The sequence below is a fragment of the Protopterus annectens genome, chromosome 4.part1, assembly GCF_019279795.1.
Source record: "Protopterus annectens isolate FY-2018-M chromosome 4.part1, PAN1.0, whole genome shotgun sequence".
NCBI lineage: Eukaryota > Metazoa > Chordata > Ceratodontiformes > Protopteridae > Protopterus > Protopterus annectens.
Genome location: NC_056734.1, coordinates 196,890,834 through 196,912,266, shown reverse-complemented (window position 1 = coordinate 196,912,266; position 21,433 = coordinate 196,890,834). Strand labels below are relative to the sequence as shown.

The 21,433-nt window shown below is 39.4% G+C and overlaps 1 protein-coding gene across 1 annotated transcript in view; it reads right to left on the bottom strand.

Moving 5' to 3' along the window:
* ANKMY1 (ankyrin repeat and MYND domain containing 1) overlaps positions 1-21,433 on the bottom strand; it is a 1,970,922-nt gene that overhangs the window by 1,095,061 nt on the left and 854,428 nt on the right. Inside the window, exon 10 of the mRNA XM_044070101.1 lies at positions 7,301-7,453. Coding sequence (XP_043926036.1) covers positions 7,301-7,453 — 153 coding nt within the window. The remainder of the gene's footprint in view (positions 1-7,300; positions 7,454-21,433) is intronic.

The following is a 21,433-nucleotide window of genomic DNA, read 5'->3' as shown; positions in this document are numbered from 1 at the left end:
CAGAGGAGGTGCTGCCAGATTAATCAGGAAAAGGAGATGGATTACCAGAAGTTCTGATAGCAGTTTGGGAGTCTGCTTGGTTCATGAAGTAGCTGATTTAAAAGTATGCTCCTGCAATAGGATGTTGTTGTGAGCAGTAAACAAATGTTTGCATATGCAGAAATGTTAAACAAAGGAAATAAAGCTGATGTGACTGAATCTGAAAAAAACACAAGGATTGCAACAAGGACAACAAAACCAGAAGAGAAGAATAGAGGTAAAAATCAAAACAAAGAACAGTGACATTATTAACAGGTATGCCGTTACAGACAGTATTACTTTACCTTTACGGTTTAATGTACAGAACATAAGAGAATTAATACACTTTGGAATAGAAGACTTTTGTGAAGTTACTTTTGAACCTTTTATTTTACTTGAAAAACGTATGGATGAAGTAGAGAAAGAGCTCATTTGCACCATGGACTGAGTATACTTTTCATAACTTGGGACTGCAGTTAAGGAAGAAAATAGATGTGCCATTATGAACATCTGCCATAGAAGAACTTGACTTTTTTCTGTCTGTTTCTAACAGAGTGCATGAGATTAAAACATGTATGATGAAAGAAATGTTTGGACAGGGGGTGGGAGGTATTGGTGACATGGGATGTACATGAAGGACAAATACAGCATATTTCAAATGTCATAACTGTGAATGGGATATGGGGAACAGTGATGTATTGGGGTTAATGTAAAGCATTTTATTTGTGGGATGAATAGCATTTGGTGAAAGACTCTAATAAAAGAAGATGTGGTCAACGTGGGGAAAGAGTACACACCACAAAAAATGCAGGCTTAAGTGTATAAAATGCAAAGAATTTGTACATTTTGGTTTGACTATATTTTACTATAAAAGTAAATGTTAGAAGAAAAAGAAGACAATATTTCAGAAGAAAGACAATCTGAAGGTAATATCACTGAAGATAGTGGAGAAAGTGTTATGGGGGCTAACTGAAGAAGAAAGTGTACCTAGTATGAAGAAGGGTGAAGGGAATGAGGAAATATTTTACAAACAGAAAGTATTAAAGTGCTGTATAAAAACATATATATAGCACTAAGAAGTGAAGAAGGGGACGAGAGAGATTTAGAGACAGGAGAAGAAAAAACAAGTAGAAACCATTAAAGCAATTGGGGTAAGGTACAAAAAAGGAAAATAAAAATAAAAAAACTGTAAAGACACAAAAAGAAAGGGATAACAGGAATGTTGGCACTAAATGTAAAGAGCATCCAAAACAATATCAGTGGTGTAGAAGTCAATGAATGGTGTAAAATTAAGTATGGATGTTATGTTTTTTATCTATGAGATGCTTGAAAGAAGTAAAAAGGAAAATAATTGAGGCAGTAAGGGGTAAAAAGATTATATGATCAGTGAAGAGTGATACGTATTCAGAAATAGGATTTTTTTCTTTAAAGTGAAGAGAAAATAATGACTGTGACAGTACAAGTACCTAAGAGTCTAGTGGTATGTGATAAAATAAAAGGGAAAGTTGTGTAGGATAATTATAATTTATACATGCACCAATAAGACAGAGATGAAAAAGATGTTTGAAGAACTTTCGTTCTATTCAATATTTCAATTATTAAGGTGGTAAATCTTAACTGCAATTTGAAAAAGTATGGGGAAGAATAACACAAGATATTAAAGTAATACAATAAGTTACAAGACATGGACATATAAAAGGGGGACTTTGAGAACTGAAATAGACTGTGGTTTATTCAAAAGATGTGAAAGAAATAACAGGTGTGGTAGAAAAGGCTGAGATTTCATATCATAAAGCAGTATGGGCTACAATACAAGATGATAGAGAAGCAATAAATGAAAGGAAGGGGATAAAAAAATTGACTGGGGAAATTGCTAAAACAGGTTAAGATTTTAATGGAACAGCATATGACAATGAGAGTACGTTATGAAAACTGGACAGACTGATAGAGTTTTAACACAGAAAAATACCACAAAATAGTTTCATTGTAGAAAAAAGGTGAAGCAAAGGAACAGATTGCATCACAAAATCATAAAAAGACACGGAAAAGAAATGGAACAATGTGGTGACATAATAAAAGAAACAGAAAGAAAGTTGATACCAATGGAGTACAACAGCCCTAAGTGGTACAGTTAGGTAGTAGTCTTTGTCTCAAAATAGAGTGAAACTGTAAGATTTTTAGACCGAGAAGTACTGGGTACAGTGTAACAGCTGTGATCCTAGAGCAGGCCGATAAAGTTGCAGGAAGACACCTAAAGGTTAGTGTAACTTGAAATTTCTACATCAGCTAAAACTGCAGCCACATAAATTGTTTTCATATCCTGCAGAAGATATTTCTATGTCTTTCTTTATAGGCCTCCTTACATGCCTCCATGATGAGGATTGGTTGATATTTTATTGTTTCAGTCATGCCTTCTGCTTCACAAGAGTATGATGGTCTACACTTCGCCTAACTGCTGTCTGCTGCAGAAGACAAAAACCTGAAAAAAGTGTGGGAGGAACAGTAAATTCCTTTTCAGCACCTAGTTTGATAACTTTTGCAGGTTAGAGGGACCCAGAGTTAGTATTCTGTGTTATTCCCTTTAAACATTTCTTATCTACCTTATTCAGATTTCATTCCTATTTCTCACACCTTCATTTTAACAAGGGATGCTGTTAGATGAGATTCATTTGTGTGGGTACATTCCAGTGTCCACATAGAGCTGCCATTAACTGCCAGTGGCTCCACAACGATGGCTTGATGGATCCATACTTAACGTAACACAACTTAACCCATTGCTTGGACTGGCTGTGCCTAAATTACAGGTAGCTTGGCAGTAAATGCCAAGTTGGTGGATACTGCTGATATATATTTTTCTATTTAATAACATTATATGTAAGAATTGTAGCATGCATTTTGACTGCATATTTTCATGGAGTCAGTCATGTTATGCAGAGATGCAGCAAAAATGGTGGTTATGTGCCTATTGTCATAATTAATATGGGTCTATAACTCATTATTGTAGGGTTGCATGGGTTTGAATATACTCAACTGTAAAACATCAGGGCTGGTGACAAAAAAAAAAAGTCATAGGTTCATAATTTGCTACAAAGCAATAGAGCACATCACACATTTTGAAGCCTAGGCACTGCAGTCCCACTCTTACATACACCTAATTTCCAAAACCAAATTGGTCAGAGACTAGGGAATGCAGCTTCACTATATCCTTGTTGATCCATAACTATGCTTTCTTTTGGCTTGTAAATGATACTGGTAAAGCTGATAGGCCTGCAGCTGTCTGGATCAATGATGGGGCACCCCTTGTGGATGGAACTACTACAGCTGTTCTCCATGCTTTTGGTATGCGTGCATTTGGCAAGGCTGTGGTTGAACAGTTTGATGTCTGACATGGGCATATTTCATACTGACCAGGAAATGGACTGATATGTTATCTAGATGTATAGAGCTGTTAATTTTAGCACTGGGAAGCACTTTTAATATTTATTTACAGGTGATAACTGGGGATGAGAATGGAATGAGTGTGATAAGAGACCTTGGGACACAGGTAGACAGTAGTCTCTCCTTTGATAATTGCATTGCCACAGTAGTCAGGAAATCCTTCTATGTGGCACACCTCATCAAAAAAGGTTTCTCATCCAGGAAAAAAGAGGTTATTGTTCCCCTCTACTCATCACTCATTAGACCCATTAGAGTACAATGCCCCTTTGCTTGACAGGGGCACAGGAAAATAATTTTCTTGGGTAGTAAAAGCCAGGGTACCATTTGGCTAGGCTTATATAGGCCCTAGGGCCAATAGCCTAGTACTTACCTATGAACCTAAGCTGTATAAAAATAGAGAAAAAAGTTAAAAACTTGTTGTTTAGATAAATATCTTTTCTAAAAGGAAAAGAAGTTTCACCATTTTTTTTTTTTTGAAAAGGCGTAGTATGACAGAAGGAAGAATGGATGCAATGTCTGGTGAAGAAAGAAATATTAGATATAGGCAGAAAGCGATAGTGAAAAAGTGTGTGTGTGTGTGTGTGTAGAATGTATGAAAACGAAATAGTATAAGAAGAAATATGGACTGTAAAATATCTGAAAATGTTAAGGATTTTCTAGAAAAGGAAATTACAATACACAAATTGAAAGAAATAAAAAAGAAAGAAAGGAAGGAAGGAAGGAAGAAATAGTACCAGGAATATTAGAATTAGATTATGAATATTATAAACAGATGAATGAAACTGAGAACTTAATATTCTGTAAAATATTAAATGAATGCACAGAGAAAGCAATAACAAACGGAGGGCTTTTTGGTGAAGTAATTAAGTTTATAGGGAAAAAAGATTTAATAAAAGATATAAAAAATTGGAGACAATGCCACTGGGAAATACAGATTATAGAATACAAAAAAGGATGCAGATGGTTTTAGGTGAAGTTATACAAGATATTTATTTATTTATTGGAATCAAGGGGCAGAGGTAAAGGAAATGTTAATAATAATAATTAAAGTAGTAGCAGATGTGATTTTGAAGGTAAGTAAGGAAGTGAGACTAGTAAAATGTGATGCGGTGAAGGCATATGACAAAGTTAGTTGTGAAGCAATATGGAAGATTCTAGAGCCGTATGAGATAGGAGAAAAACTGAATGTTATAAAAATACGCCATGAAATGTCACAGGTAAAAATTATGGTAAATGGATGAATGGAAGAAAAAGATAAAAATTAGGAGAGGAGTTAAACAAGGATGTTCATTAGGTATATGCCTGTTTGTACTAGTAATGCATGCAATAATTCAAACATGGAAGTGTAAAATTTTAGAAGCAAATTGAGAGATGGAAAAATAAGTTATAATACCAATCTGTCTGTCATATGTAGATGGTTTAGTGATGGTGTCTAAAAATAAAAAGAGAGGTACTATTACTGAAAGCTGGGTTACATTTAAATAAGACAAAAAGCAAAGGGTTTGGTGAAACTAAGAAAATAACTGGAATATATTATACTAGGACGGAAATAAGTGAGATTTGGTGAGTATGAAAATGTACAGAACAATGGAAAATATTGTTGGAAGAAAAAAAATGTTATCATGATGAGGTTTTAATACATAATTTAACAAAACATGTATATATTAAATACATACATATTAAGCAAACTGCCATGTTGGGAGGGGGTGTACATGTTTCCAGCTAAAATGGAGAAACAGATGTTAAAATATTTTTTTTTATTTCTTTTGGGAAGCAAGACTGAATCCAGTGAAAAGAGGGATTCTATACAATAAAAAGGGGAAGGAGGTTTGAATCTAAAAAAAAAACATGTAGAATACTTAGTGCCTATGCATTTTTTCTGGATATTACAGAAGGTGAAATAAAGTTAGTTGCAAATGATGGGTGAAATATTATCTATAAGGTATGAATATCTATAAAAAGATGAAAAAGGGAAAATAAGTGGTATGTAAACAAGAAAGGATGGAAGAAAAATACTATGCGAATAACATACAATTATGGATGGTGAAAACTGAGACTGATTAAAACAAAAAATTGTGGTACACCAATATTATGGGGGGAATATTATATGCCTTACCCTTAGAAGGAATTAAAATAAGATGTAAGGAATGCTATAAAGAATAGAAGGAAATGATCTGAGGAATTTTATGATTATAAAACAGGAGATTTCATGTGTAGACTTTTGTTGGATATGTTACCAGTTAAAAGTAATATGAAACATAATGTACTGGAAGAAAAAATATGATAAGGGTAATGTGGAAGAAACAACAAATAATTGTTTGTAGAATGTAAAAAAATGAACAGTTAAGGAGAGGTTTTAAAAGGGAATATAAATGAGAATGATTTAAAATGTAACAAAATATTAGAAAAAAAATGTGAAATTGCAAAATGGGACAGAATATCGTTTTAGCAATCTGGAGATTATAGAAAAGAAGGTGTAACTGATTATTATATATTAAAAAATACAGATGCTAAGGATATGGTAGATGAAATCAAAAAGATGGTTGCGGAATAAGGGATGTGTTATAAATAATTAAAAAATAGTTTATGTTGGCTTAGAAAAACTGATTTTTGTGTCTTTTTTATTGAAATGATGAAAATGAAAATATTTTTTATCTGTGTACACTATGGGAAAATGGCAAAATAGTAAGTTATGAACATGAATGTATAAAGAATGCAATGATATATAAATAATGAGCAATTTAAATAAATAAAGCAACCCCTACTCTTTTCAATAAGTCCCATGAGATCTTTTACTTCCACTTGAGCTACCACTAACTCATTCGGATAGGGCCTCAGTGTCTTTCACAAGTTTTCTTTAGGATTGACTGGTCTGGATCTCCTGAAGAAAGGAGGTGTGGCCTGAGGGTGCCTACAGGAAATGCATTAATGGTCATAAGACTCAATAGCCTTGGAATATCTATAAATCCATGACACACAGTCTCCACTCACAGGGAGCCACATCTACGAACCAGACCAGAGAAACTCTTGATGAGAGGTGATAATGCTACATACTGCACCACTCTACCACTCCTAGTCTTTCTAGTCTTTCAGCTTTTCCCGGTTAGGGGTCGCCACAACGGAACTCCGGCCCGCTAATGATTGGCAGTGGATTTTCATCAAAACTCTGTAATATGCCTAATTATCTACTTTAGAGAATATATAAAATAGGAATTCATATTAAAATGGAGCATGACTTGAAGTTTTGCATTTCTAGGTTTGAGTTTTTCTAACCTTGCTATGGCCTCTATTATGTTTCTTATTATATTTTGTAGAATTCACCACAGTTTGCAATAAAAAATTATGCTATCTAACTCTGCTGCTAACTCTTTGTAATTATAATGAAAAACATTTGGGGTGGTGAGGACAAATACCCCAACACAGGAAGAGCAGTGCCAGCAGATATTTAATTCAAACAATGTTTATTTATGGTCAGACAGTTTTGCATTGGCTATTCCATTCACAAACCTACTACAATGTTACTGGATAAGATTTTGTCAGTTGTGGTATTTTCATTCTGACTAACCATGTTTTTGCATTATAATATCCAAGCTGCATCTGAAAATATACCTCTTTTCCCACGATGTTAACCTGATAAAAAAAACACTACCTACATTGTATGGTACCTCATAGACCTCAAAGAATTTGGTGTTAACCTCCCAGCAAAAATGAAACACAGAAACAGTAAACTGCATGAGCCTACAAGTCAGAAATAACTGTAAATAGTATATGACTAAGTTACACAAGTTTTAAAATGCAACATGAAAACAGAACAGTGTTGATAAACTGTTTTCTGAAGTCTTACCATATAATCATTGTCTCTCTCACAAGCAATATGAAGGGGGGTTCTTCCACCTTCTTCTGGCACATTTTTTGGAGGATCATCATAGAATGAGGGTGGAAATGAGATGTTTGCACTTGTAAAGCTGAATCCCGCAGCTGAAAGTGAATTATGACCCTAAAACACAAAAATACATAACCAAATAAATAAACAGATAAATGTTAGCCCTATGACTTCTATTTCTACAACTGTTAAAAAAAGAAGAGGAGATATTTACAAACACATTTTTTAAACAAGTTTGGTATCCAAAAAGCATCTATGTTCTTTAAAGTATGACTATGTTCAGAGTAATTCATGATTTTAATCACAGTGTGCCCAAAAATAAATTTGGAGTTGCTGCCTTGATCTTTGTCAGTACACTGTGCGTCAGACATATGCAAAACAAATAGCAAAATACGAACAGCAGGACACAGAGATTATAACTTGCACATGTGGGAGTGCTTGTCTTTTTCATATTTTTCCTTTCCCAGACATCATGCTGAGTGGAGAAAGAATAGATTGTGTTTTTGTGAATTTGTGTGAATTTGTCAGTAAGGAGTGCTTCTCAAATAAGACTATCTGCAGTATACTACCCAGCCTGGGTCTTGGTCATATTAATATATACATGCAACAGTTTGCTATACTTCTATACTCTACTATATTGCACAGGCAGAGGCCAACCCTTTCAAATGCCCCCCCAACAATACCACTTCCCCCACACAGTTTATCCACAACTATATAGTGCAACAATAACAATCACACAAGTAACACTCAGTTGTATACTCACACTGCTTCACATCTAAATATTCACAGCTACCCACGCACAAAACAACTGTCACTTGAAACTGTAGCAAAAACTGACTGCCAGAAGACACCATGGCCTGACATGCTGTGCATATTAACCGATATAACTGCATCTAACTTATTTTGCCGGTCTCCAAAACAGTGAATGTATTGTAGAAATGTCCAGCATACAAGGTTTTAAGAAATGCATTAGGTGTGTTGATACCTTGATGAGTACAGTGGTTAAGTATCCTCCTTTATGTTCAACAGGGATCTGTATGCTGGCCAGCAGCCAAAAACACATTGACAATTTACTGCTGTACACAGTTCTTGTGCATCCAGGCATATCCCAGCCTGTGTTAGCCTTGTACCTTTAAATGCTTCCTTACAGCATTCCTGTGTCTCCTCTTAGTTTTCTCATTTGTTCATTTGTTGCACAAAACCTTCCTTCCTCTTTCAGTGACTGAAAATATTTACCCACACTATTAGCACAAGGAATACTTGATTTAACCACTATAGCAAAAGCACTGTATGAAAACTGTAGAACTTATCTTAAGACCTAATTTGCATAATATTTTCACTCAGTGGCTCAAATCTGCATGATATAAACAACAGCAGCTTAGGGGCTTATCCTGCTATGGAAGAAGAGGTAAAGTACTGATAGCAGTACTGCTTTTCTCCCTCTCAGTTAGCTTAACAGAGAAATAGACAGTGTCAAGCAGTACTCTACTTCTTTTTCCACAGCATAACGAGCCTCAAAGCAGGCACTGGTGTGTATATATCAGGCAGATTTGGACCTCTGAGTGAGAAGATTATGCAAATGAGGCCTCCACTCATGAATGTTCCCGAATCATTTAGTGCATTTGCTGCACCTGCCGGAAGACTCTCTCATACAGGTTTACATAGTGTTGTGCACCCACATGAGCACCTGCTGTGTCTATTGACTATGCATGAGTGGGTGTTGCAGTCACAAGCTTGCAGACTATGGAGAAGCTAAATAGCAATACCTCTCAAATGGTGTAACAGCATAGTACACAACATAATCATTTTTACCATATCTCACATCTTTCATTCCACTTTACTGCGTAATTAGAATGGCAAAGGCCATGTCACACACACAGGGCTACTAAGTTGGCCTGTGTTGCTCAGCAATTCTCAGAACATAAAACGGGCATGACCACAAGATGCCAGCCATGACTTAATGATATGAGACCTGCAATACAGCCGTGGCTTCCTATGGTAGTGTTTTTTACAGAGCACCCCAGTGTTGCTCAAAGGAGGCAAAAATCTTCCCAATTTCTGCTTGGGGACTCCTGTAAGGTTTTCCCAGTAAAAGATGTATGCCTTGCACTATCTCACCAGGGTAGTTACAGATGCCAAAGGCATGCCTCACTCTGGTGAACAATAAAGGCATTACTACAGTGACATGCAGAGTTGCAATTCAGAACTTCTTAGTCAATGGAAAGAAGAGGTCAGAGTAAGGGCGCCTGAGAATCAGAGTAAGCATGCATTCTTTAGTCCCTTACCACTTCATGGGTACTTAGGGTATTGTTGTTGATTTGAGAGTGTGAAGGGACATTGTTTGTGCTGAAGTGAATGATGACGCATTTCTTTGCATTCAATTTGAGACCATGACTAATACACCAGTTGTTGGTCTGTGTGAGACCCTCCTAGAGTATACTGACATCATCTGGGGAGTCGATGACTGCACCTACAGTCCTCTGCAAACTTGGTCAGCCACAACCCTTTAGTTTTGACCTGAACTTCTGAGAAGTATATACCAAACAGTAGGGAGTGCAGCACTAACCCCTGTGGCACCCTGCTGGTAACAGGTCTGCTGGTTGATGTGGAGTAACCCACTTTCATAGTTTGTGTCTGGTTTGCAAGCCAGTTGGTAACCCATCTTACAATGATGGGGTTTACATTCAGTTTGTCAAGTTTATCAGTAATGCCTGAATGTGGGATTGTGTTGAAAGCCTTTGCCAAGTCAAGGCTGTGTGTACAAATCTGCCCTCATTAATGGCCTTGGTCACATTTTCAAAAAAATCCACCAGATTTAACAGGCAGGCTCTGCCCTTCACAAAGCCAAACTGGGTAGGATCCAGGGTTTGGAGGTCACCTATGTCTTTATTTATGAGGTCCATAATGATATGTTCCATGGCCTTACAGATGAAGCTGGTCAGGATTATGGGTTTGTAATTCCCTGAGTTTTTTGCGAGGCCACCTTTGTGGATGGGAATAACTGTAGCTGTTCTCCATTCCGCAGTAAAAAAGTCGGTGGTTAGGCTATGATTGAAAAGGATACTTAGTGGTGATTCTCTTTCATGTTTTAGCTTATTTAAAAGACAGCCTGGGATGTCGTCTGGTCCCATAGAGACTGTGTTTTTTTCCTTGGACAGGGCTTTGAAGATCTGCTCTTCAGATATGTGGGGGGGGGGGGTTGGGGAAAGGTTTTTTTAATTCAGGAGGGGATAAGGGAGTGAGATTTTCACTAAACCTATCCACTAGTAGGTTTGCTATCTCTGTGGGGTCAGTATGTGTGATACCATTGGCCACTAGTTCTGCACATGACTGGGTCCTACCCTTTAGGTTACATATGTAGCCGTAAAAGGCCTTATTGGTTATCCTTGCCTATACATGCTAAGTTTCTCTCAAAGGAGCCCTTGGAGGATTTGACAAGTTGTCTCACTTGCCTGTTGAGGCAGAGGAGGGCGCTTTTCCATTGTTGGGGCCTTGCCTTTGTTTTCCTGGACAGCAACTTTCTGAGTTTATTGATACTGGATGTCCTCCATGGCAGCTTGTTTTTGCTTGGGGCTCTGGGTTTGATTCTTTCGGGTACAGCCAAGTTTATACATTTATCCAAGTGGCTGTACAGGGCTTTATTGTAAGCTTCAGCATAGTTACCACTTCCAGCTTGGGGTGGGGCTTGGAATGCATTTATACCTTCACTTAGGAGGGTATAGGTTGCCTTGGTGAAGTTTTTTAGTTTGATTTCACCCTTTTTGAGTTCTGGTGTTAGTGCCAGCTCAAAGGAGGCTGATTTGTGGTCAGTTTTAACTAATGAGGATCCAACAGTTGCAGCAGTACACCTATCTGACATGTTGGTAAGGACCAGATCTAGAATGTTTGTTCCTCTCATCGGAGTATGGACAATTTGTTCCAGGGCATTTGAATTAAAGTCAAGAACTTGTGTGCTAGCAAGTTAGGGCTAGTATAGGTTTCCTAGTTGATGGTGGGATAACTGAAATCACCCATAACCAGTGCGTTTCGTAAAATTTGGATTGTCTCCAGTTTGCACAAGTAGGCTTCATGGGTGTCGTGACCCAAAGAGGGGGACCTATAACTGACTATGACTTGAATGAGGGTCTTACCCACCGTAACCTGGACATGGAGTAACTCCATAGAGTTGTCCAGTCTAACTAGACGGGAGGTAAATTTATCTCTAATATGGATTGAATCACAGCCTCCTTTGGTTTTCACATCTACAATCGCAGCAAACATTGTAGCCCTGCAAGGCAGGGGTACTCTCTGCGGCCTTGAACAAGGTTTCTGTGACTGCACAAGCATCTACATCTTCTAGTGATAGAAGTGTTTCCAGGGAGTGCAGTTTTTGGTTTACTCTCCTAGCATGACCCTTATTTTGTTCCGCTTGGTTAATTTTACATCAGTAATGTTGTTTTCGAAACCTTGCCTAAAAGCGTCTATATCACGTTATCGAAAGTTTACTTAATTGAATCAATAAAGGTCGAACTTTATTGATCGATTAAGTAAAACAAATAACGTAAAAAAAAAAAAAATTAAAAAAAAACTAAATGGCGTAGGCAGGGGGCAAGCCCCACTGCAACCCCCCCTACTTAAATATACCAACTCCAAGACCGCACTACATTGAAGTAAATGGAAATCTCCCCTTATGGAGATTTCTGTTTACTTGCACGATGTTCTTCACTTTCGATATTGTCGTGCAGACAATATCAGACTCGATATTGTCAGCTTACGACAACGTGAAGTAGACTTGCCTAAAAAGCCACTATGAGGGAGGCAACAGCCTTTGCCAGCAGCTGAATGCCTAGAGGTGCCAGGTGCAAACCATCTTTGACAAAGCAGCAAGGCTTGTCGACCATGGATTCTTAGGCTGACAGGAACTGGATCCCCTTTGAATGACACCAAAAACTGAACCAATTATTGAAACTAATGATTTTTTGTTTACACTGTGGCATCATTCTAGGTGAGGGTAGTATGGTACTCAAGGTTAGGGACATACCTGCCTGGAACACATACTCAAGAGAGCTCAACCATGTCTCTCTTCATAAAGTCCCATGAGGTACATCTCAGGTCATTCACACCAACCTGAACTATGACAGAGTCATAATAGTATTTGTTGCTGACAGACCTGAGTGCATGGATGATTTGATAAATCCTGGCACAGGACCGGCAGCTGACCGTAACTTTCTCTTTGTCCAGACTGATGAGTGGGACATCAGTGTGTCTCACTATGGAATCTCTAATGACAAGAAAACTTGATTTTTGTGCATTACGCCTTATGGCCTTGGTGGGTAAGACACTGGTGTTGCTGTGTGTCATTGGGACTGCGTTAGCGATAAGTTTGTCAAGAGAACTTCCCCGTATGTGGATTTACATGTTTGATGCGTACTATGTGTATGAGTAGTGGTACTATGTGCATATGTAGTGGTGGGTAAGTTGACAAACTACTCTGTGTTACTGTTTTGAGTGACAGACAGCATGGATTCTAGATTCTTGGTGTAAATACATCTCTCGCACTCTGTACTAGAGTGTGTTATTAGTAGAGGGTTGTCTGTGTTCATGTGGCAATTGCTACACTGCCTCAAGAGACCCAAATCAACAAGATTGGCAGGAGAAACAAGGGTAGTCCAACTGTCCATAATGCTAGGTTGAAGACAGTTGCCACTAAGGGTGGCTTTTCAATATCGATCACAGAGGAGCTCAGTGGATGGATATTTCTACCTGATCTTGTATGCTCCATACATCACATATATGTTTCCTGCACAGAACATAGGGCATAAAAGTGACATACAGACTTTTGTTTTGTTTGGTATTGTATTCTATCTTACTTACCTAGAGTTCATGTCATCCAAGAATGGAAAATGTCAGTGTGGGAGGCAGATTCCCCATAAGGATCATCACGAACAGTGTCTCTTTTATTTGGCTGCTTCCACGACTATACCTCTTGTATTATCTGTAAGGCATTTGTGCCTAAAACACTCATAAGCCATTTGTCTTCTTGTCTTCCCTGATCATTTATCTTGAAACCCACAGCTTAAACAGGTAGCCCAGGGTAGCATGGCAGAATCCATTAACTCCGAGATACTCCCGCTAGGTAAGGAGAAGGCCAAGAAGTGTCAGCTAAATTCTTTAACTGTCCAGCCTCTACCGGATGTCCTTCTAGAAGCGGGTAATAGCTCTGTAGGCCATTCGGCATCTACATTGGATTCCTCTGCCTCAAACCCATCAGAGGCCAGCATGGATCCTTTTTTTTACATGTCCTCTGAGGCTTTGCAGACATCTGCTCTGGACATCAAAGAGGAACAATGGTTGATTATCTCAGAGGGTCCTAGAGGGATTCCACAGATATTGGTCAGGGAGGAGTTCTAGATCCTCTTTACTGAATCTCTCCAAGGGTAGGAACCTCTGTTATTTGTTAGGGCTGACATCCCTTCCAAGAAAAGACAAAAGATGAAGCATGTTTCAGTCCACCCGTAGGATCCTCAAATGGAATGGCAAGAGTTTACTCAAGGCTTGTTTTCTACCTTGAGGGCCCTGAAGCCTTCTCATGGAGGTTTCGGTGCTTGCTTCTCCTCGGACTCCTACCCCTTCTAAATGGCCTAGGGAACTTGAATCCTCAGATAACAATTCCAAGTTTGATGAGGGGTCCTTGTCTTATTCTTTACAGATGCTTTCACCTTTGGCTTATAATTCTGATGAGGAGGAGTCTATTAGCCCTGAGTCTCCTTTTCAGGAACTGTCCTTTGGGGATACAATAGCGATACTTTAAGCAGGATTCTTCTCAGGTGTCTGATATTCAGGGAAGATATTATGAGTTGCCTCAGGTGGATACTCCTAAACCCTCTGCAGTTCCTCCTGTGTTGACTGCCTTGTTAGACACTTTTATTGCTGCTTCCAAGTCTCCTGATTCTCAGCCTCCTGCACCTAAGAAATCAATTTTTATTTAAGTGCCCATCTAGTAATCCTACTGTGGTGTCAGTCTCTTCTGAAGACCTTTCAAACTCTTGCCCTCTTACAAACTTTTGCCTTCTGATAAGATAGTAGGCCAATGGAGAGGAATGGTAAGAAGTTTTACACTGCTTCTGCTATGACCTTTAGGGATATTAATTATCTGACCCACATGACCAGATATGCTTTGGCCTTGATTGCTCAGGCTTGTCAAGTTATTTCTGATCTCCCTAATTCTGAAGCAAATCTTATGCCTCATCTATTTTAGGTTCTACTTCACAAGTGGCTCACTACTTTATTAAGTGTGGCCATGATGCTGCTGATGCCTCTTCCAGGGTTCCGGATTTTGGTTCTGTCATGAGGCATTACTCTTGTCTTCATCTCCAGTCTTTGCCTGAGGGCATTAAGGCCAAGTTGTTGAATGCTCCTTTGGATAATAAAGATCATTTTGGTACTGCTGCTGCTGACTTGTTTGTCTCCTCAAGAGAAAGGCAAAGCACTGCAGAACCTTGAACATATTTTTGTCTCTCCTATCCCTAAGCTCCAGTGGAATTATCCTTTTAGATATGTTTTTGACTGCAAGCAGCCCCGCCAGGCCTCCAAGGGAAGAAAGGGTGGTAGGCGAGCCTCCTCTGTTAAGACTCATCAGACTTCTATGACCCAGAAGCCTCCTTTATCTGATAAGAAACCTGCTTCTCTTTGACAATTTGCCCCCCACACACACACACCAGCACACTCTTAGACCAGGTTCCTTTGGCTTTCCCTTTGTCTTCCAAATTGACTTATCACTTCAGACTCTTGGGTTCTTTCTGTCATCTGTCAGGGTTACTTCGTGGTATGGAAGTCTCTCCCTCCTTTTTCAGGGATTCCTCAACTTCCTCTAGAGCAACTTCCTCATTTCCCGGAGGTTCTAGGGTCCCTGGTGAACCAAAGAACCATTCAGCAGGTTCCCCCTTGCCAAGTGGGAAACTGTTTTTATTCCAAGATGTTCCTGGTTCCTCAAAAGGAGGGCACTTGCAGACCTATTATGGATCTTTCCCTGCTCAACACCTTTCTCAATGTCCCTCTTTTCAGATGCTTACTCTCTAAAACGTCTTTCCTTTGTTACTACCCCAGGCTTTTCTGGTGTCTTTGGATCTGAAGGATGTTTACCTTCATATCCCTATTCACTCAATTTTCACAAAGTTTTGATGTTTCTTTGTTTCTTCCTCTCATTTTCAGCTCTCTGCTTTGCCCTTTGGCCTCCGGGGTAACCCAAGGGTATTCATAAAATGCCTAGCTCCTGTGATTGCTTTCTGTAGGCCCCAAGTTATTCAGATTTTTCAATATGTAGACAACCTGTTGCTTCAGGCACCTTCTCCCAGTCACCTATTACAGGATCTGGAGTTCACTATTTCTTTTCTTCAGTGTGGGGTTCACTATCAACTTCCAAAAGTCTGTCCTGACTCTCTGTCAGGGTCATGTGTATCTGGGATGCAGGATTCAGACAGTGCTAATGCTGCCCTCTTACACCTTCAAAAGTTTTGTCATTGACAGCCCTTTTTCAGTCTTTTCTTCCTCTGACTGACATTCTAGCCAGAGAGTTCTTTGGGCCTTGGAATTCATGGCCTCTTCTATTCCAAAGCTCCCTCTAGCCAGACTGCATATGTGGAAGCTTCAGTGGTACCTCAAGTCAATTTGGCTGCAGCATTTCCATCCTCTAGATTTCAGTGTACCTCTCCTTCATTGTCTAAAAAAGGAATTTGAGTGGTGAATTCAACAGTTTGCTCTCAACCCACACTTGCCCTTTCAGCCTCCAGTACCTTCTCAAGAATTGTTTACCAATGCCTCAAACATTGGGGGGGGGGGGTTCATGTGGTCACCTTTAAGTTTAGGGTCTCTGGCCCACCCATCACTAATCAGATCACATCAACATCAAAGAGATGAGAGCTCTGATTCTGGCACTTCAAGTTTTTCACCCATGTTTTCTCCTAGCCCCTTGAAGATGTACAGAGACAACACTACAGTTATGCGGTATGCCAATAAGCAGGGAGACAAAATCTTACCTCCTCTGTGCAATGACTCTTCAGGCTTTTGGAGGTGGCTTTCAGTTATCAGTTAGTCCTTCAGGCAGTACACATTCCTTCAGAGCACAATCTAGTGGCAGACTCTTTGAGCAGCTCCAAAACACAGGCTCACAAATGGATGCTTCACAGAGATGTGTGTCTGGACATTGTCCATTGGTAGGGTATTCCTCAGGTAGATATTTTTGCCTCACAACTGAATAGGCAGCTCCCTCTCTTCTGTTTCAGTGTCATGTCATCTGGTATGGAAGCTGGATGCACTTTCCTTTCCATGTAAGGGGATGTTTCTTTATGCTTTCCCTTCTCTTTCTCTACCTCCAAAAGTACTGCAGATATTTCACCTGGACTCCACAAATATCTAGCTAGTGATTTCATTTTGGTTAAGATAGCACTGGTTCCCCCTTGGTGCATCTGTCCAAGGACAATAACCACAAGTTACATCACCAGTTGAAACTCCTCACACAGGACAAAGGGTCTCTCATCCATCCTCATTCAACTGACACTGTAGGCTATAAGTTTTTGATCCCTTTCAGGCACCTCTTTCCTGAGGACATGCTCAGGGTTTTACAGGAAGCAAGGAAAACTTCAACCAGAAAATCTTCTCTGCCCAAATGGAAAAGATTTTCTGTCTGGTGCTATGCTCGTAACTAAGACACTTTTTCAGTGAGGGTCTCTTTGGTCCCCTCCTATTTGTGTGAGTTGATCCAGTCTGGCTTAGCCTATTCTTCTGTGTCAGCCATTTCTGCCTGTCTGCCCTTGAATCCTCCCTTGGCTTTTCGTTTTGAGGTTAAGCAATTTTTTTAAAGGCGTCCTGCATCTTAGGCCTCCAAGAAAACTGTTCCCTCTCCTTGGGACCTTAATTTTGCTTTGTAAAAATGACTCAGGATCCTCTTGAGCCTGCAGATTCTGTTTCTTTGCAACATTTTACCTTGAAGACTGTCTTGTTGTTGGCTCTTATTTCTGCTCAAGAGGGCTTCTGAGCTCCAGGCCCTTATGACCATTCCTCCTTTTTTGTTGTTTCACAGATACAGGGTGTCCCTCATACTAATCCTGCTTTAATGCTCAAGGTAGTAAACGAGTTGTCCTTGAATCAGTCATTACAACTCCCTTCTTTTTTCCCTTCTCCTCAGTCAGCTAGTGAGATGGTCTTGCATACCTTGGATTTGTACAGCTCAGGTACTATTTGGATAAAACTAAGGCCGTTCGTAAGTCTAATAAGCTTTTTGTTTCCTTTCATCCCAAGACATTGGGTCTGGCTGTTTCTAAGCAAACCATCTCCTCCTGGAAAGATACTTTTCATGACAAATCTTTGTCTATTTCTGTTAGAGGTCATTCCACTATTTCTTCAAGGGGTTGGACACCAGTTCCATCCTTGAAGCTGCTACTTGGTCTTCAGTGCATACCTTTACTAAGCACTATAAGATGGATATGGTTTCTAGGGCCAGATTACGTTTTGCTAGAGCCATATTGTATGGGTTTGTTGAGGGCTCTTCTCAGGTTTCCACCTCCAATTCTGTTTTTTTTTAGCTTTATTTACTCTCCTTATAGTAAAGAATACCGAAACAGTGATATAAAATGACATGGTACAGTTGTATAAAATCTTACCATGACAGTAGATGTCCTTCTCTTCACTATTACAGTATTTACTCCCTCTCTCCAACCCCCTCTTTTTTGTTCTGGTTTTTGTTTTGGATTCATTTCTGGCTGAGGGTCTCCCCTTTTTCTTCTGCATTTTCTCCTTCTGGATGTGCAAGGACTCTTTTTTTCCTATGGAGACTCTTCTCTACTGGGGCAATTCAGTTCTTGGCAATTATATCTGTACGTCACTTTTATACACTGTGTCCTGTGCAGGAAGCATACATGTGCGCACGCAAGATCATAAGTCTTTGGTATACTGGTCGAACATCAGGCTGCCCTAGGCAAGAGATCCCTATATTGCAATAGTGAAGAGAAGGACATCTACTGTTATAGTAAGATTTTATAGAACTGTACTTTCTGATGACTGAATGTCTGGGATTCAGAATTCTCATCTGGGATTTTTAAAGCTATTTTTATACTATGTTGTAGAATTACATCATGTTTATATGGATATCAATCTGCATTTCATGTGATGTTTCCATTTTGTCCCCCTCCCCTTTGCTGCTGTCCATTCTTTTTCATTTATGCTGAACTGTTTATGTTTTCTCCATTTATTTTGCATTATTTGTACACAGGCTGCCACAGCAGTGCCACTGCCTCTTCTATGTTCCACCAATCCCCACAAACAGACACTGCCTGTAACACCTGGGTCTCCATCAGCTGGGGTCACCTCCCAGTGACATCTTTCGGTAAGGCTTATAGGCCCTCCTCCCTTGTCCTTGGAGAGACTTCACTGGTGGGTAGAGCTGTTGCTCCTGCTGGTGGCTCTACCAGGCGTGATATGTACATAACCTACAAGCAGCTGGCAGAAGAGATGGGGAGCTAATGGAGTGGTGCATTGAAGCCCACCTCAGCCACCTGGAAAGACTCCCCTTGTGACTTCCAGAGTCGCATCCCTGCTTGCCACACGCAGCTCCATCTGAGTAGTGTTGAGGGAGTCCTTGGTGCTGGTGGCATATGACCCTCCCCCACTGCCATTTGGCACTGCCAGTTGTGTTCATCGCATTTACATGGCACCTATTACTGCTATCTTCCCTCTCCGCAGGCTTCAGTGGCCATAGGTGGGATTGTTAATTAGCTGTTGCTTGAGCTATGAGTTTCAACATTGTTAACTGTTAAAGATTTCTGAGTCGCATCACACCCAAAACATAAACTGTGACCAGCTCCCTGTCATTGTGGTGGAATCTTAAGGAACTAATGCACGAATAAGAACCATGACAGGTAATGTCTTCTTCGCTGGAAGAATAAGACAGTATACATTTTTTTATCATTTACTTAGCTAATTTGAAACAACACAAGTGATTAAGAAGGGGTGGACCACTGGGATAACAGGGATGAACACATAACTACTGGTTTTGTGCAGCAGTACAGAGCATTTTAGCTCTGGAACATATGTGAATAACTTTACAATAAGCCTGCAAAGTGCAGGTTCATGCCTCTCTGATCAGTGAGTTCAGCTATATTTGGCTTCCCAGCACTGCAAGTACTCAGACAAGAAAGAATCATTTTTATACACGTTTTTTTTTTAATTGTGTAACCCAATAAGACAAAGAAGGCACAATCATTTATTTCAGGGGTGAATCTAGAACCTTGATTCAACTAAGAGATTTTTTCTCATATGTCACTGTGTGTAAGGAAACACTCAAAACCAGATTCTACAAAACAAAGCTCATTAGCAACTGCTGTGCCTTAGCCAACTGTACTTAAATGTCCTTTAAATACAATTTCTATAACTTTCACAAAACCCAACCTCTACTGCTTGACTTTAAGGGCAGATTAAAGTTGAATAAGATGTCTGCATGAATCTAATTTCTCTGATGACTCCAAGATGCAGCAATACGTACCTCTATAAAGGTAAATGCATGAGAGTTATCTTATACCACCCACCAGTGGTGACCTTTCCATTTCTTTCAGTCTTATTAGCTGTAACTGCACATGAGATCATTGGTCTCAGACTTCACCTTTAGTCATCTGTGCCCTCTCCTTATTTTACAATTCAGACAACTTCCAAAGCTATGCTTGTGTCTTTGCACAGAGGGTTATATTGAAGAAAACAAGTAAGGGTAGGGGGTGCATGAGTGGTGCTGCCTGAAGCTGGATGCTTTCCTGGGATTCTCCATTCACATCTGAGTGAAAACCACTTTACATATGTATTAAACATTAATTTTATAAGATATTTTTGTAAAAGTAAGGAGAAGGGTGTTATCCATGGACTAGTTATGGAGAAAACAGACTGCATGGTAGAGAAAGAATACTTTGAGGGGGAGTCAGTTACAGACATGGAGTTGAGTCACTATGATTGTCCAGCATTCACCAACCAAAGAGATAAAACAGGCATTTTGACTGAATGTAAGTGAGGTGGCCAACAGTTTGGAAGCAAAATGAATCAAGTTATGTAATTTGATGGAAATGCTTGATGTTTACACGAAAAGGCTCAAAGTTGCCATGACTGATAACAACAATTACCAGCCAGGCCAGTAGGAAGTGATGGAGTGTGTCAGCAAATGCAGAGATTTAGGAGAATGCAGCAGGGACAGTTAAAGTGATCTGAAACATTAATTTTAGTTACCTTTCACACCATTGCATGTGGTGCCTATTGGCATCAAGGTAGGGTTAATGTGGAGAGGCAGCATAAACCTTATTGGATGTACTTCAAGCATGCATGAGATGAATCCATTAAAGACTATGAAAGCACTCTGATGCTGACCCTTCTGTGCTGTCATCTGGGATTCCACAGATTTATATGGGCCATGATTTATTTACGTATTAATTTATTTACTGGCATTTGTTTACTGGGAAAGTCCACTAGGCCAAACAGAGCCCATTTTCATTGGAGGCTTGGGGAGAAAAGCTCCATATGAAACACAAATAGGATACATAGTAAATAACAAGGTACACATTTTGAGAATATACAGGACAAATGGAGGAAAAACTTCTTAAAACACTAGTACATTTAGAGTATATGCAAACACTTGATAAACACTTAATAAACTAATTACAATGTAGTACAACTATAGTTGCTGTAGTAGTATAGGTGAGTATAAAAAGCTTATGTACATACATTTAATACACACATAATAAACTAATTGTAGTGTAGAGCAACTACAGTTGATTTAGTAGTATGGGTGAATAAAAATGATTAGCCTTCAGATGATGACTGAGATTTAAAGCTGGGGAAGACATTAAGAGGCTCCAGTAGTTATAGTATACAAAAATAAATGAGTGGAGAATATGAGAAGGAACATGTAAGAAGTTGTGAGTGGCAACAGTAGAGGTAGGAAGAGTAGGAGTAATAGAGATGGAGATCAGGAGAGAAGGTCATTAGTTGTAATAGAAATATGTGAGTAACACAGAGAAAAAGGGGAAATAGCAAGAAGGCCCTAAGATCTAGGTAATGGCTGGAGGAGGCTTAATGCAGTTAGTG